The following is a 14,667-nucleotide window of genomic DNA, read 5'->3' as shown; positions in this document are numbered from 1 at the left end:
TAAGTTTTACTTTCGATGTGTTCCTCCGGAAGTGATTGGACGATAATTCAGTGAGGAGAATGTGTGATCTGACGGAGAAAAACTTTATTTTCAAAGGTATCAAAGTTTGACAGTGTATTTTTTGATCCTCGACAAACTTAATAATTAAACTTGGATCAGATCTTCGAATAGGATCAGTTTTCGAGCCTGCAAGGAACGTTTAAATCGTGTATTCCTGTTGTGTCGTTGCCCAATCGGCCCAGTGGTCCCATTCGGTACTTATGGACATGAGACCCTTCGCATCATCCTTCAAGTAAAACAATGAATAGAATGATTAATTTGCCAAAAATAAATCTATCCACGATCGTAGAATCTTTGAGAATATTTTTCGATTATAGTAGCAGAGGAATGATTTTTCTAATCTTCTCAATCTGGATAATCTTCGCAAGCGAATACAAATACTGACCTTGAATAAAACATTTCGTTGACCACCCCAATTTCCAAAGAGGTGCAAAAGGTCTGGTCTCTTCGAGTAAAGCGTACTCGCTGCCAGAACACCGTGAGTCAATTCTTCAAGAGCACCTGGAGTTTTCGCAGCGGAACTAACGAGCACGCGAGGTGGTTCAAGGCCGAAGTTACACTTGGCCCATTCGTCGACCGATGTCGTTGTTCCATCGGGACACAGGAGCGCAAAGTCTGACGATTTGATAGAGCCGTCGCTGGTTTCGGCTGAAAATGAATATTTGAAAAAGGTTAATCGAGCAGGTTCGTGATTCGTGGATAAGAAAATTTATTTGGTTTTTTTTTTTATCGAGACTCTCACAGCAATGGTAAAAGTTCTGACTTTTTGAGCTCTGAACAAGCTTAAGTAAAAACAATTCAAATGCTCTGATTAGTACGCAAAATTTCTCAATAAATTCGTAACTTACTTGCTTGGACGAGGTCAGTAAGAGGCATGAAAGCAACGTCTCCGTTTCCGGCGATGAGGCATCTGATAAAATACCAAATGATTAGATTTTTCTACACAAATTTGTATGCTCGATGAATCATGTGGTGAGAAAGTCTGCTCACTTCAGGGCTCCTTTTCCACCGAAGTAAGATTCCGGTCCGTCGATTTTGCATTTAGTGGCTTCGATGATTTTCTCATCTTTGGATTCGAGATTACCCACACACTGTTGACACAGTTTTGATCCAACTGGAGCTCCGGGAGCGCAGGAGCCACCGAAGAAATCGACCATTTCTTCGGGCGATTTGACCAGATTGGCCTTCTTCAATGCTTTCAAAGGAGCGATCCATCCAGCGAAACTGGTGCCGTATTCACTGTGACAGGATTTCTTGCCCCGGAGATCAGCTTGAAAAAAAATGAAAAAATTATTGGAATGATTTCAACTTCGATTCGCTTCGATTTTTTGTCGAAAATTAATTATTTTTTTGATCTTTTCATAGATTCTGATAAAAGATCTTAACAATATTTTAGCTTACCTAAATTTTTGATCGTGCTATCTTTTTTGATGACAGCAACAGCAGGTCGTTCGCCCATTTTCGTTGCTCCTTTGCCATAGTCTTCGGAGATGATGGGTTTTACGTTGAAATTGGTCGTAGCATTCGACACCAAACCACCTTCGAGTACGACGAGATCTGCCGCTTCGTTTCTGACAGCGGTTAAACAACTTTCGTCATCTTTTTCCAAAATGCATTCGATTCTTGGTCTAACGTCTCTTGAGTGAGCAGCTTTAGCAAGAGCTTGGCACTTGGCTAGGGCAGTAGAACTTGAGACACACCAACGCGCGTCTCTCTCTGGTGCTCCTGAATTTCTCTCGATAACGTCCAAGTACTTGGCTTGTTCCAAATGTTCTTGAGGGTTTACCGGAGGTGCGGTCACCGCTCGGGTTTTCTCGTCCAACAACATAATGTCCTTCCACCACGCAGCGTGTTCTTCTTCTCCAAGTTCTCCCAATTCGGTTAATTCCTGAAGTTCCAAGATTTTTATCAATTTTTCAAATCACGAGTGTCGTCGTCTTCGACACGAATCATTCGACAGGATTCTTTTTTAGTTATTCAAAACTCCAATTGATGCTCATTTTTTATACTATTCCGTCAACACTTATTTTTAAAGTAGTTCGACCGTTCTATGACTGGTCAAGTGTGCAATTACTTTATGTTGATTAATTTTAAGTCTGAATTATTAATAAAATTATTAAACACTTACATTGAGAATATTTTTATCATAAGAATGTAATAAAATGCTTTAAAAACATCATAAAAGATCAAATCTATACTTCAACTTGGCTAGTTAATGATTGAGTCGGTGCCGGTGACACTTGAAATACACATAACCTAGGAAACATTTTTATTGCTCGAAAGAAAGAAAGCGAAGCTACTAGACGAATGAAAGCACATGAGTCAGGCTCAAAAAGAAATTTGATGAAATTCCCGAATTTGCCCGAAGTTCAATCAGCTGTTACCAGCAGTCCAACGTAATGACTGACGTCTGCTTTCGACACGCCAAAAACTCAAGTTTTTTCATGTTTTCTTTCCCCGTAGGATAATGTTTTTTTTAAAAGAATCTGAGGATCTGAAATCGTTATCAGGGGACCTTAAACTATAATTCACCGCAAAAAAAGTGGACCTTCGCCGTACTTAATCGAACGGGCGAACTACTTTAAGTTGGAAATTGAGTTAATTCACCTTCTGAACGGCCTCGACATTCGTAACTTGACCATTGGTCATGTATCCTTGCCAGGGTCTAGCAGCCCACGTGCACGGTTTGGTGGTAGCATCGATAGGCACTTTGGTACCATCAGGGCAGAAGTAACGGAAGTTGGTTGGGTCTTCTTGAGTCGGAACTGCCGGGGTTATGCCGATAGGTAGACCGAAGAATTTCTTGACATAAATGACCTTGGTCCAAGCAACTTGACCGCCGTTATGTGCGAGACACCTCAAAGCACCCTCGTAACCGGAGTAAATGTCAGGATAATCGCAAACGCTGGGTTTCTCACAGAGAGCGCACATGTTGCTGTATGTTTCCTCTGGAAAATAAAATTTGTATATGAGAACATGAAAAACCGATTTGTGAGTGAGCTCAAAAGCGTTGATTTAGAACTCGATTCAGAGGAAAGTTGAACGAATGCGAGTTTTTCTTAACAAGTTAAATTCAATTTCGTTTTCAATTTGAAGTTTGTCTGTCTTTATATTTGCCTGAACACAAAATTGACTTTGTCATAATTGGTAGAATATTTATTTGAATCTCATTCGTACTCAGTCTTTGATTGATCGCTGGGTCCGGTGACCAAGTGCCAACGAGGCATCCTTTATCGAACAGGGTACTCAGAGCACGAATTTCGTTTTCACGAGCGGAATATTCAGGATCGTTAATGTTGGCCAGAACTCCCATTGCTGTAAGCTTAGTTATGGGTATCTTGTAACCAACGTTACGACCAACACCGGTGTGACAAGATTTAAGACCTCGGAGACCTTGAACGTCGTTGATCTCCAAGTCCTTGTGAATCACCGCCACAGCCTCGTATCGATATATCGCATCGGGTTCTTCCTTTGTTCGAACCTGTTTGAGTTTTTTTATTTTTTCAGCTTATTATCGTCATGCTAAATTTCAACGTTTGTTTATTTTATTTTTCATCCGTATTGAAACGTGCCCTGGTTAGTGCTTGTTTTACCACTTTTCACAAACTTTATGGTACGAAGGTTCCTTTTTTTCCTGTTTTGTAGATGCTTTTCCAAGGTGCCAAATAATTAAAAAATTACAGAGGTTTTTCAACGTGAATTTCAAGGGTATAGTAAGTTGACTTTGGTTCTTTTGTTTATTTTTTTTTTTTTTTTTTAGTAAAAAAGTCAATTTGCTGCATTTTTACCTGTTCGACAATGTTGAAACCTGCTTGATTGGCGAGTTCGTTTTTAGCGGCGAGATACATGTCTTCAGGGTCGACAGCGACGATGTCGGCTTCTTTTTTGCCAACTTTGTCGATGCACTCGAATCTGTCACGACCCGATACGCACGATATTGGCACGCCCTTTGCTTTCGAATCTTCCATCATCTTCAAACAATCCTTCCAGTATATCTCGGGCACGCATATTTTAACTTGGTGGAAGATAAAAAAATAAAGTGTTAGAATGCATCGGATTCATCCATATTAAATTTGTATTTTCGCCTTGATCTTGAAAAGTCATTCGATCGTGAAGAAACCGGTATATTCTGTTCCGAGTAAATCCAAAATCCGAAAACCAGTCGCGTATCGAAGTGTCTAGTTAATTCGGTGTACATGACCTGGCACAATTTCTGACCGCTTAAATTCTCGATTTTGTAAGATTTTCTCGTTCATCGATGAATAAAATATTTCTTCAAAATCACGTTGCTCAAAACGGTATAGAAAGTGTTGAAGAGCATGGGAATCTTGTCGAGCAGAGAATTGAAATGAAGGGCTCGCGAGAAATGCGAGCGTTCTCGAATTTTTTAAATGCCAAAAAATATCGTCAGAAAAAAAAGGTTTTTTTTTTATGAGCATAAGCTAAACATCACGCAGCACGAACATGTGGAAATTGATTTTATAAGTGCTTACATGTCGGAGCTTTCGTTACTGATTCATCGGCGATGCAAGTCCCGGTGAGCGTCGCCACCAGGAGAAGGAAAAATCCTCGGAACATCGTAGACGATGGAAATGAAGAAAGTAAAAAAAGTAAACAATGCGTGACGATTGATCTTGAAACACAACGAGAAAAAAGTGTCACCCGCGCAGCAGCAAGTGGTTTTAAAACTAGTTGCAAGCAGCGTTTTGTTCGGACGGATGAGAGTACGAATCGTCGAGTTGTACGAGACTGTATTCGCAGGATCTCTTCTTATATAGGTGCAACAAGCTCTTTCTTCCAAAGGCCCGAGTGTAGCGTGGAGAGGGAATATATTCTCTGTCATTCTCGTAATTCTCATTCCCGATATGCCTCTCGTTCTGGCTCGAACATTTCTCCCACCAGCCTCTCCAATTCGTATCTCGTCAATTTTAATTCGCAATTCATAAAGATCGTTCATTTCATTAAGGGGGATTTAGTCAGCAAATTACGATGAAAAGTTAAATAGATGCAATTTATTTTTTTTAGTTTCCATTCAGTCATTCATCGTTTTGAATGTTCGGGTCATTAGAAATAATAAAAGCTAAGGTTCTATAGTTAGTCTGAATTTGTGCAACGCCGGATTCGAAACGGCGCATTGTGTCGCTCCAGAGCTCTCTGAAAAATCTTTTTTCCGTCGCTGAAGAAATTCTTCGGATTCAAGGTATTCTGGTACCCGAAAAAATGCACGAAGCTCCGAAAATTCGATCGTTCGATCCCGTTCGACGCTTCTCACGAGCCGATTCTCGTTCCTGGACACTTTATCGCGTGGCCTTTTCGAGGTTTGTCTGCGTCCTTTGTTACATTCCCCCTTGAACGTCATTGATTTGATGTTCATTTGAACTTGATGGCCAAATATAGTAACCGTTGCCACCGTCGAACGTGACATAACAACGCAATAATATGTAATAATACAGAATCGTAACATCGAACCTCGATGGCGACGATGCAATGATAAACACTGCAAAATTATTGCCCACATTATTACATTTTTTTTCCCCATTTTTATATAATCAATATTGCTCACGAGTTGTTTGTTCAATGTTACGTATCGCTTCAATTTGAGTAAGCGGATTAAAACTTATAATACAGTCTGTAAGCGATTGCAGGCACGTACCAAGACTTGCTGCTGCAGCGAGAAAATTCGCATGCGTTACAGTGCCTTACAGAAACGATGCCTGAGATTTGTAGAATCGTCAGGCCCATAAATACGGATTTGCCGAACACGAATTGCGTTTTTTCTCCAGCTCCACCTTTCCTGGAATACTCAACGGAGATTTATTCGATAAATTCACCGAGCAATGTTTCAACGATTTGCAAACTATTTTCGGAGAGCCCGGTACGTGTCAATTAAGAATAACGGCGGAGAGTCAGGTTACAAGGTCAACTTGATATACATTGCGATAAACCAGGGATTTCCCCGGGGCAGAGAGACATCGGTTCTGAGAATTGATCGAGGGTGGGAAGGAAAATACGTCCAATCAAGTGTTCCAACGTGTTACGATACGTATTGAAAAGGAGGAAAATGCTTTGAAAAATTTGTCCCCAGCGATACCGCTCACCAGATCGTGTCGTTCCTGCTGTCAACTCTTCTTTATTTGCCCTCTGCCCCAGCGAAACCGAATCAGTGATAAGAGTTGCTCGGGCTTTGGGTTCGAGCAGTCGGAAAAAGCGTAATGATTTACAGTATAAAATGCTAACGCGTTATTTTCAGGATTGCCATTTTTTATTCTTCCCTTCTCTCTTACAATTCATCGATATTTTTCAAAACTTCAATAGACAGCTGTTGAAAGACTTTTTCAGGCGGATTTTTTCATCATTCCTTTCTCTCGGGGCAGCCCTTTTAATCTCAGTGTCGGATAAGTTTTGAGTCTCAAGAGTTCGAGCTGAGCCTGCAGCGCCAAGAGTTCGTTGTAATTTTCTTGCACTTTTTTGTTCAGTCTTGTTCTCTTCATTATCATTTTCAATTTGGTTCTTCGATGTTTAGTCTCCCTTTCACGGTGCTCGTTGTGAACGGCCATAGAGATTTTAAAACTCGCCAATTTAGTCTTCTCCAAGGCATCTAAGCTCCTTTTATTTTTCTCCTTCCAGAGTGCTATTTTTCGAACGCTATCTTCAAATTGTTTTCTCCTTTCCTCCAGAATCCTGTTGAATCTCTGAAACAAGTTTCGACCACGAAAAGTCATTTTTTTTTCCAGTGGAGAGAAAATCGAGAATCCAGTTTCTACTCGTGACTGTAAAATCGAGGGAGCCTTTATACAGAGTGGCCCGAGTAGAAATTAACGTGTTTACTCAAAAGTAGTTTTTCCAATATTTGCAAATCCATTGTCTTCGAAATGAATCGAAGCAATTTTTGCATAAAGAATTTTCAGGGCTCTTCAATATTGAATTTTTCCATCTGCTTACTCATCAAGCGCAGTTTTTTTAAGCAATCACGCACTGAAGAAAGAAGAAAAAAATAGCCGCAACGGTTCGGTCACACAAACGATTTCAACACGGAAACATGAATTTATCGATTCGTTTAATTCTCGATAAAAAAAGGGTTTCACGAGTTCGACATTGTTGGTGGATTAAGAACATGAATCAGTCACCTGACCTCACTTGGAATTTTCGAAATTGAAATTCTTTGACACAGTTTGACCGATTAAAAAATACTCTGTCAGTCCACGCAGGGCAATGGCAAAAATGGACTGACTTTTTTACTATTTTGATCGGGCAAACGATGTGATTTACTTTGCTGTTGATTTACTTGTCAGCTGCACTGGATCGATTTGCTCATTCTTTGAACGACGTGAAAATATATTTGTTTATAAAATAATGATGAGAGGATAAAAGCGCAGTTTTACCTTTTTCGTGGATTCGAGCACGCGATCCGAGGTTTTCATTGTTTTTTCAGTATTAATATCGCGCGCTTTCAAGTAATCTTGTATCTCTTTCGTAACTTTGACGCCTTGCAATACTTTGAGTTCTTCTCTCATATCACGAAGTGTTATTTGCATGCATTTGTGGCGCCATTCTTGCCAAATAATCGATCGGCGAAATTCAACGGTTTGTTTCATCGCAGCGAGCTTTTTTCTTCCAGCTTGAATAATCGCAGTATTCGCGTTCTCGAGAATAGAAAATGGCACGAGAACAGCGTTGCGTAATTCACGTGGGTCGCCAGATAATTTGCACTCGACTTGACCCATTTTTAAAACCAGCTGAATCTCCATGTCCTCGAGGATTTCTTGATTTTTCTTCTCTTGCTCTTGCAACGCTTCTTTCAATTGAGATACTCTGCTGTCCATCGTGGCGCACCCTTTTTGATGTGCCCCGAACGTTTGCTCCGCTTCCGCTAAATCGACGGCGCAGATTTTCAGCTTAAAAATATACAAAAAAGTAAGTTTCGCAGAAATTGTGATTCCATCGATAGAAAACTTTTTCTCACCTTACCTTTGTTTCCAATTCGACTTTTGCTCGTCGAAGTTTGCACAAAACGTTCCAGTGGCTCGTGTCGATCTGAACGGGCAAATTATTTGGCATTGTGTCGAGACTGTCCATGCCTCGAAGAAAATCTAAACAATCTCGAGGTAAAATTTCCGATTCTTCACAATTTACGATGCATTTACCGACCTCCGTAAGATAAGTTATCGAGGTACAAGTCAATTGCACGTTTTTCGGTCGTTTTCGATAATGTCGTAACAAATGTTCGACCATTGGTTGCTTCAAATCCGGAAAGTCGCCGCGAAATTTAGCGTCGAGGGTTTTGTCCCGTTTTAACAAATTTTCGTACCGATTCCTGGTCTCAGTCACGACGTTTTCCAAGGTCATCAAAGTAGCGGTCATATTTTTCAATTCTTTGGTGGCTGTTGACAGTTCTTCGTGAGCGAAATGCAAAGTTTCGATTCCCCTTCGCCTGAGCGAATGTCTTTGGGACTCTCGCAGGCGTGTGAGAGTCTCTTGCAAAATGGCTGACTCGATTTTCATCCGGTGGAGTCGAAAAGCCTCGAGTTTACGATCGAAATCCTCAAAATCCTGGCGCAACGCACCTGTTGATAAAATTTATGGGAATAAGGACAAGCAATAACGACGAATTTGACTTTTTATGAAAATACAATCATACTTTCAACATCGACGATTTTAGTCTGCAGTATTTTCTTGTATTTTTCCCTATTTTCTCTGAGCTCCTCACACTTTGTGTGGTACATCTTCATCTCCGCTATTTCTTCTTCGGTGTAGTTCCAAGGATCTTTCGACGATAAGCACGAAGGTTTTGGTGGGTCTTTTTTTATCTCGTCCTCCCACCTTCCAACGTAAATAGTAAAACAGTAAATCTGCATCAGCTGTTTCTCTGGATTATTTTGATCTGCTATTTCGTTTGGCAGATTAGTTTTCTTGAAACCAGCGACTGCTTACCTCACTTCCAGTAAACCGTCCATCATCGTCTCCAGAGCTTCTTCTCGAAAGGCGTCATTCAATTTCAAATTATCTTCTTGCTGTTTCTTCATCATTTCCAGACGATTATCGCGTTCCAGATAAGTCGCAGCTTCTCCTTTCGATATCTCCTCATCCGTAATAGTCATTATGGTTTCTGGTTTTTCACTATAATGCCACAGTGGTTGCGAGAGTCTCGGATCCCTGGACGGATTTATTCCAAACATATTTTTCAACTCCGTCGCACAATGTTCGATTTCTTGGAGACGGCAAGCTGCGACTGTTAGCTCGTGGTTTTTGACCGATTGCATTTCTTCGAATAATTTGTTGAAGTGAATTTTGAGCTGCCTTTCTCTATGCCTGATACTTATGCTCGCCATCATACCCTCGAAGAAGCTGGGACATTTTCTTATCTGATTTATCGACTGGTTGCATGTTTCAGGTAAAAATCTGTCGGTCGTTGTTCCCACAATGGAAATCTGCTCGGACGTCGGATTTTTTCTGGCACTCTCGTCGCTGTTGAAACCACCGAAGTGAACCATGAAATTCTTCCACTTTTGTCGATTTTTCTCATCTAGCGTTAATCGCGGGATCGCGAAATTGTCGACTTTCGTTTTCTTATCTATCGACAGTAAACTACAAGCCTGAGTTTCCATGGGATCCCAGCACAACTTGCGCAAATATTTCGACACTTCGTTTCTCTGGAATATCTCGCCTTCCAATTTTTCGACAAGCTTCTTCCCGGCCTCGGAGTTTTCCTGGATTTTTTGCACTCTCAGATCCCGGTCCAGATCGAAATCAGCTATTGATAATCGAGCGTCCGGGGATTCACGTTCGTTCGCGTCCAGAAGAGATTTCAGCTGTCAAAAATAACCAACCATGAATGGGGTTCTCGATTACTTCAACGCTTTCTGTCATAGTTGCTCTTTGCAAATGGACAATTACTCGCTCTCGTAGTTTCGAAAAATCTGCAAGAATCGAATTCCGTTCTTCGACACATTCTTCTCGTTCTTTTTGGACATTGAGCATTATTTTCCCTTCGATCCACGTCAAATTGTCCTCGAGCTTGTCTTTCCACTGCGCAGTTTTCAGGGGACAGTTGTGTTCAGCGACCTTTTCGACACACTTTAAATGACTGTGAGAACAAAATATTTCAAATTAGGCAAATTCGAGTTTCTTTTTTCAACTATTCTTCTACGTACCGAATTTTCGTTGCGACGAGATCGCCATTTCTCCCCAACGAGACGACGCTATTGTCGCATACGGACATGATCGCAACTTTAGCGCCACCCTCCAGTCGATGATGGGCCATGAAAATGGATAAAACCTCCTGAGGGTTTATTCTGTTTCTCAGAATGATCAAGCCATCGTAGCTGCAGGTTAGAACAAAGTTGTCGTTCAAATCGATTTTTATACTTCTCAGTTGATGGTTCGAGGCGAGAGCCTCGGTCAAGGTCAGTTCTTCGAAGTCGTCCTATTGCCAAACATTCGACAATAAGTTTGTGAGTTTTTCCTTAATAGTTGTTTCGCCTAATGTACGAACCGTAAATTGCAAAAAGTGTAATTGTTTCGTGAGATAAGGCACGACGATGATTTCATTTTTGTGACGACCGTAAGACAAGGAATCGAGGATGTGTGTCAACTCTATGACACACAAGCAAACCTTTTCAAATTGCAAAGTATCCAGAGAATAAATGACGATGTTTTTACTGATATTCCGAGCTCCGTTCGTCGTAGCGAGGACCACTATTTTTGGAGATTCGTCGTCGATCTCGTACAGCAATAAATCTACTATTTTTATTTCAAAGTTCAATAAACCCAGCACCGAATATTCATGGTTTTCGTCGCTGATCACGAACAAGTTAGCTCGATTGACATCTAAAACTCCGAGCAAACTCGTGGACCAGGAGTAACGCAGCAATCCTAACGCTTCTCTCCCCAAATGGATCGTTTCACATATCGTCGGTTGTGAGATTTCGGACAGATTGACTACGAGGAACTTTCCGGTTGTGGTCCCGATCGCGATCAATGGCGAATTCGGATGGGATGCGGCGCAGTTGACTGCAATCGAATGAATAAATTCATAAATTCGCAATAATTTAATGTTTCATTAATTAATGTTAAATTTGCATTCGTGATCCGAGGATTCATAAGATTTTCAGGAAGCCTCAAAATCCCAGTTTATTTCAATTGCTGGATGCGATGATCACTGACAAGCTTAAGTTTCTTCTTACCCGATCCGAAAGTTCCTAAATACACAGTCGAGAGCAATTGTCCTGCAAGAGAGTGGAGAACGTGTAGTCTATCGAATCGGTCGATCGCGACGATATGCTCCCCTCGCGGATTAAGAGGCGTGAGAATCTTGTACTCCGAGCCTTGACACACGATAGTTTCTATTTTCGGTGAAATTTCGTCCTCGTTTGAACTCAATTCGATGATTTCGCCTTCGTGACAGTAAAATAAAACGTTTTCACAGGACCTTGTTACGAAAACCGGATGAGAACGGGCTTGAATCGACCACACGAATTTCCAAGGAGCTCCAGACTTTATTCGCCTTTCGGAGCTCGTTGGTTTCCTGTAAAACTTGAAGAAAATTTAACGAAAACTCCTCAATTCGAAGCTCATCATTAGACACGTCAACATGAGACACCAAGGATTTTAGAGAGTAAACTTGTTTGGTTGAACTTACAATTATTTCCGATTGTCGATTGACGAGAACGATCCCCGATCTAAAGGTTTCGATCAAAGGATCGTTTTTCGAGTCTAACGCGTGATTCTCGTCTCCTTGAACGATGAGATGACGTCTCTTGCCATCATTCGAATTCAAGACAACGTTTCCATTTGCATCGCACTCGAATAAATTACCGTCGGACGACCACGATGTGGATACTATTCTGTTTACTTTTGACGTGTAATTTCCATTAGAAGGAGATATCATTACTATTCTCGAGCATACGCTGATTTCGTATACTATTAGATTGCCCGATATCTCACCCAGCTGCGAAACTTGGTACGGCGAACACGGAGAGCTTCTGTGCATCAATCACTTGAGTTAATCAACGCACGAGAAATCGTTATTGTTCATAAACAGCATTTACTTTTCAACGCTTTAACGCGAGTTCCAAGAATCTTGGGTGAATAAAAGTTTATTAAAACTAAATGCGAAAAAAGGGAAAAAAGGGAATTGGCGCCCATCTGCACTCACTAGTTTTGTGTCGACTCACGTTATTCGCTGAGAATCATCGGAAATGGTGGTGTCGATGGAAGTCAACATTTCTCCGGTTCTCCATGACCAAACGATTATCCGAAAGTCTGGAAAACTCGTAAGGCTCACTAGATATTCGCATCCTGCAAAAGCGCACGACAAATAGCCGTTGAATCCGCGTTCGAGAACACAATTCGACACTTTTCGTATTCCGGGGTACGTGAAAATCGAAATTTTTGGGGACGAGCGTCTCTCGGTGCTAGAAAACATTGGAACCACCTTAAAAAATTGACGAAATTAGAGGATCTTCGTGCTCTCACGTACGCTCATAGATACGATCTTTATCTCGAAAGATGAAAATCTTACTGGATGAGCAGCTAAACATGAAGCCCCTTTGCCTCTTTCTGGACTATCAAACTTTTCAATTCTCTCCTCTCTTGTCCTCAAATTAATGAACATGACGTAGATGCCAGAAGCCATGACGATAACATCGTTGTTGAGAACGATGAAATGCTTGACATTTCCAAATTTGATCCATCTTTGTTTTTGAAAATTGTTGAACGAGCATTTTTCAGCACAGTAAGAGAAGGTGAGAGCGTTGGAAAAAAATGTGAAATTTATCATCACGTACATTGCAGTTGATCATAATTCCTGTGATACTTTCATTTTGGATTTGAGGTGAAAAACGGCCGAGCCAATATTAAGCAAACATAGTACCTCGTTTCGACGTTAGTCGGAGTCATTTTTTCGGTGAAGTTTCGATCGTAAACCACCCAGAAAAAGGCACACAGAGGGATCGAGCACGGCGAAGAAAATTCTGGCACTCGATGGCACTTCCGTTTTCTGCGTTTTCAGTTGTGAATTTCATCCATCATATGCGAGACTGCACATTTTTTTGTAATGGGGCGTATTTTGTAGTGTAGCGTCGAGATTATAGACTCGGGATTCGGTAGCCTAGAGACGCCAAACAAAGCTAATATTATTCGAATCGATTTTCGAGGTGCGCGAGGTATTCAAAGCTGTGCGAGCATTGCTTCGATATTTGCCGGGAATGAAAAATCCACATGCAACCCACGTTTCTCATTTGCAATCAATCGTTCCGAATCCGAAAATTTTCTTGTCCCCGAACGATCGAGATTGTTGACACCTTCGAGAAATCGTAATTTGGCACATAACGCTTTTGCCGGGATTCGAACAGTGGCAAACACTGTGACAAAGAGTGGGTAATTGTCGCTTGTTACAAAGTGTGCCACTGGATCGAAGAATCACGCGGAGGAGTCCATATCGATGGTACTTTTTATACGGGAGGCCCCGTTATCGTACCATACAGTACATAATAATGTGACTGCACCTTAAAAGACTTTGATTCGTCCTCAACACTTTCGCATTCCGTATGACGATTTTTCTTTTTATTATTTTTTTTCTTTCACTTGCCCTCGATGATCAGGCTCTGGATTCCCGATCGTGAACTCGTGGTCAAATTCAACCTTGAACTTATGGTGACTACTGTACTGCATGCTAGTCAAACGAGTGCTAAGTTTTCAAAGCGCTTTTAGACCGAGTTTAACGTACCGATTAAACGTATTGTTAGTAGTTATATGCATTAAAGCATATATTTTTATTAACGTGAAAAATACTAAAAACGATAGTTTTTCAAAAGCATTTATTGACAAATGCAAATTTCCATGATGACACACTTTCAGAGGTATTTTTCAAAGAATCTGTATTTTTTAACCGATTTTACTGCACCAAGTTTCACTTTGTTGCTCAACTGATTTTTTACGAACTGATTTCTTTGAATTCATCCCTTCAGAAATTATTAATAAAAAAAGTTTTTTCGCTTAATGAACAATTAGCTGCAACAGTAAGACGATTGAGTTAAAAAAATTTAACCGCGGCGTTGAGTCATGGACTGACTCGGATCTAATGAAAAACATTCGTTCAATCAACTAAATTTCATTATTTGGACGAGGAAATATTTGCTTTCGTTGGATGGCTGATGATTGTGCTTCGTTAACTATGAATCACGCTAATTTCTCGTGCGCGAACACATCAGGACACATCATCATTGTGTCGTTGCTCAAAATTATTTTGCTGTATGAGACTGGATGTTTTGGTTGGACAAAAAGAAATTCGTTTTGATGAAAGAATGTCGGGAGTAAAATTTGGGAAAATTGAAATTCGAAATAAAGCTTGAGCTCGAGTCCGGAATTAAAATTGAAAAATGAATCGTGCTGTTTTCAAGTTGCACTCCCGCTCGAACTCCAAGCTCACTCGGTTCAAACTCAGGCCTCATTGTAAAGTGCAATCGAATAAGTTCAATGTTTGAATAAAAATAAACATAAAATTTTGGGAGAATCGATTTATGGTTCCGTGATTAATTGAACGTTTTTGATACAGGTGGAAGGGGTGACAATGGTGAAACGACGCATGGTTGGAAGACGCGTGGAACA

At 40.7% G+C, this 14,667-nt stretch overlaps 2 protein-coding genes across 7 annotated transcripts; both read right to left on the bottom strand.

Annotated features, from left to right (window-relative positions):
• Nucleotides 1–69: 69 nt before the first annotated feature.
• On the bottom strand, nt 70–4,807 carry Tsf1 (Transferrin 1). The gene is made up of 9 exons (XM_043416735.1): nt 4,554–4,807; nt 3,849–4,075; nt 3,238–3,541; nt 2,668–3,008; nt 1,462–1,948; nt 1,051–1,330; nt 909–970; nt 446–708; nt 70–286 (listed from the first exon to the last, which is right to left on the bottom strand). The coding sequence occupies exons 1-9, from the start codon at nt 4,636–4,638 to the stop codon at nt 200–202; spliced, it is 2,136 nt and encodes a 711-aa protein (XP_043272670.1). The 5' UTR covers nt 4,639–4,807; the 3' UTR covers nt 70–199.
• A 1,496-nt stretch (nt 4,808–6,303) lies between these two features.
• Nucleotides 6,304–14,570, bottom strand: LOC122410295 (cilia- and flagella-associated protein 43-like). 6 transcript variants are annotated; one of them, XM_043418466.1, is made up of 14 exons: nt 12,932–14,570; nt 12,581–12,752; nt 12,234–12,493; nt 12,004–12,041; nt 11,699–11,910; nt 11,244–11,592; nt 10,553–11,070; nt 10,212–10,483; nt 9,955–10,144; nt 8,992–9,869; nt 8,699–8,880; nt 8,029–8,624; nt 7,443–7,955; nt 6,304–6,752 (listed from the first exon to the last, which is right to left on the bottom strand). In XM_043418466.1, exons 1-14 carry the CDS (start codon nt 12,955–12,957, stop codon nt 6,396–6,398), a joined length of 4,563 nt encoding a protein of 1,520 aa, XP_043274401.1. In that variant the 5' UTR covers nt 12,958–14,570; the 3' UTR covers nt 6,304–6,395. The 6 variants fall into 6 exon arrangements, with proteins under 6 accessions (XP_043274401.1, XP_043274393.1, XP_043274409.1 ...); XM_043418458.1 differs by having other exon boundaries at nt 11,699–12,041; nt 12,932–13,168; nt 13,290–14,570; XM_043418474.1 differs by having other exon boundaries at nt 10,673–11,070; nt 11,699–12,041.
• Nucleotides 14,571–14,667: the final 97 nt, after the last annotated feature.

The sequence above is a fragment of the Venturia canescens genome, chromosome 1, assembly GCF_019457755.1.
Source record: "Venturia canescens isolate UGA chromosome 1, ASM1945775v1, whole genome shotgun sequence".
NCBI classification, from domain to species: domain Eukaryota; kingdom Metazoa; phylum Arthropoda; class Insecta; order Hymenoptera; family Ichneumonidae; genus Venturia; species Venturia canescens.
Note: the sequence above shows the minus strand (reverse complement) of the source record. Positions and strands in the feature narration are given on the sequence as shown.

Excerpts from the sequence above, each read along its gene's own strand:
- Tsf1 (XM_043416735.1), bottom strand. The coding sequence starts at position 4,638 with ATGTTCCGAGGATTTTTCCTTCTCCTGGTGGCGACGCTCACCGGGACT. Across the intron at positions 3,542-3,848 it reads GTTTCAACATTGTCGAACAG|GTTCGAACAAAGGAAGAACC; the intron begins GTAAAAATGCAG and ends AAACTCAAACAG. Across the intron at positions 1,331-1,461 it reads TAGCACGATCAAAAATTTAG|CTGATCTCCGGGGCAAGAAA; the intron begins GTAAGCTAAAAT and ends TTTTTTTTCAAG.
- LOC122410295 (XM_043418458.1), bottom strand. The coding sequence starts at position 12,957 with ATGACTCCGACTAACGTCGAAACGAG. Across the intron at positions 8,881-8,991 it reads GACGGTTTACTGGAAGTGAG|GTGGGAGGACGAGATAAAAA; the intron begins GTAAGCAGTCGC and ends TTACGTTGGAAG. Across the intron at positions 6,753-7,442 it reads TGCTCGAATCCACGAAAAAG|AGATTCAACAGGATTCTGGA; the intron begins GTAAAACTGCGC and ends AACTTGTTTCAG.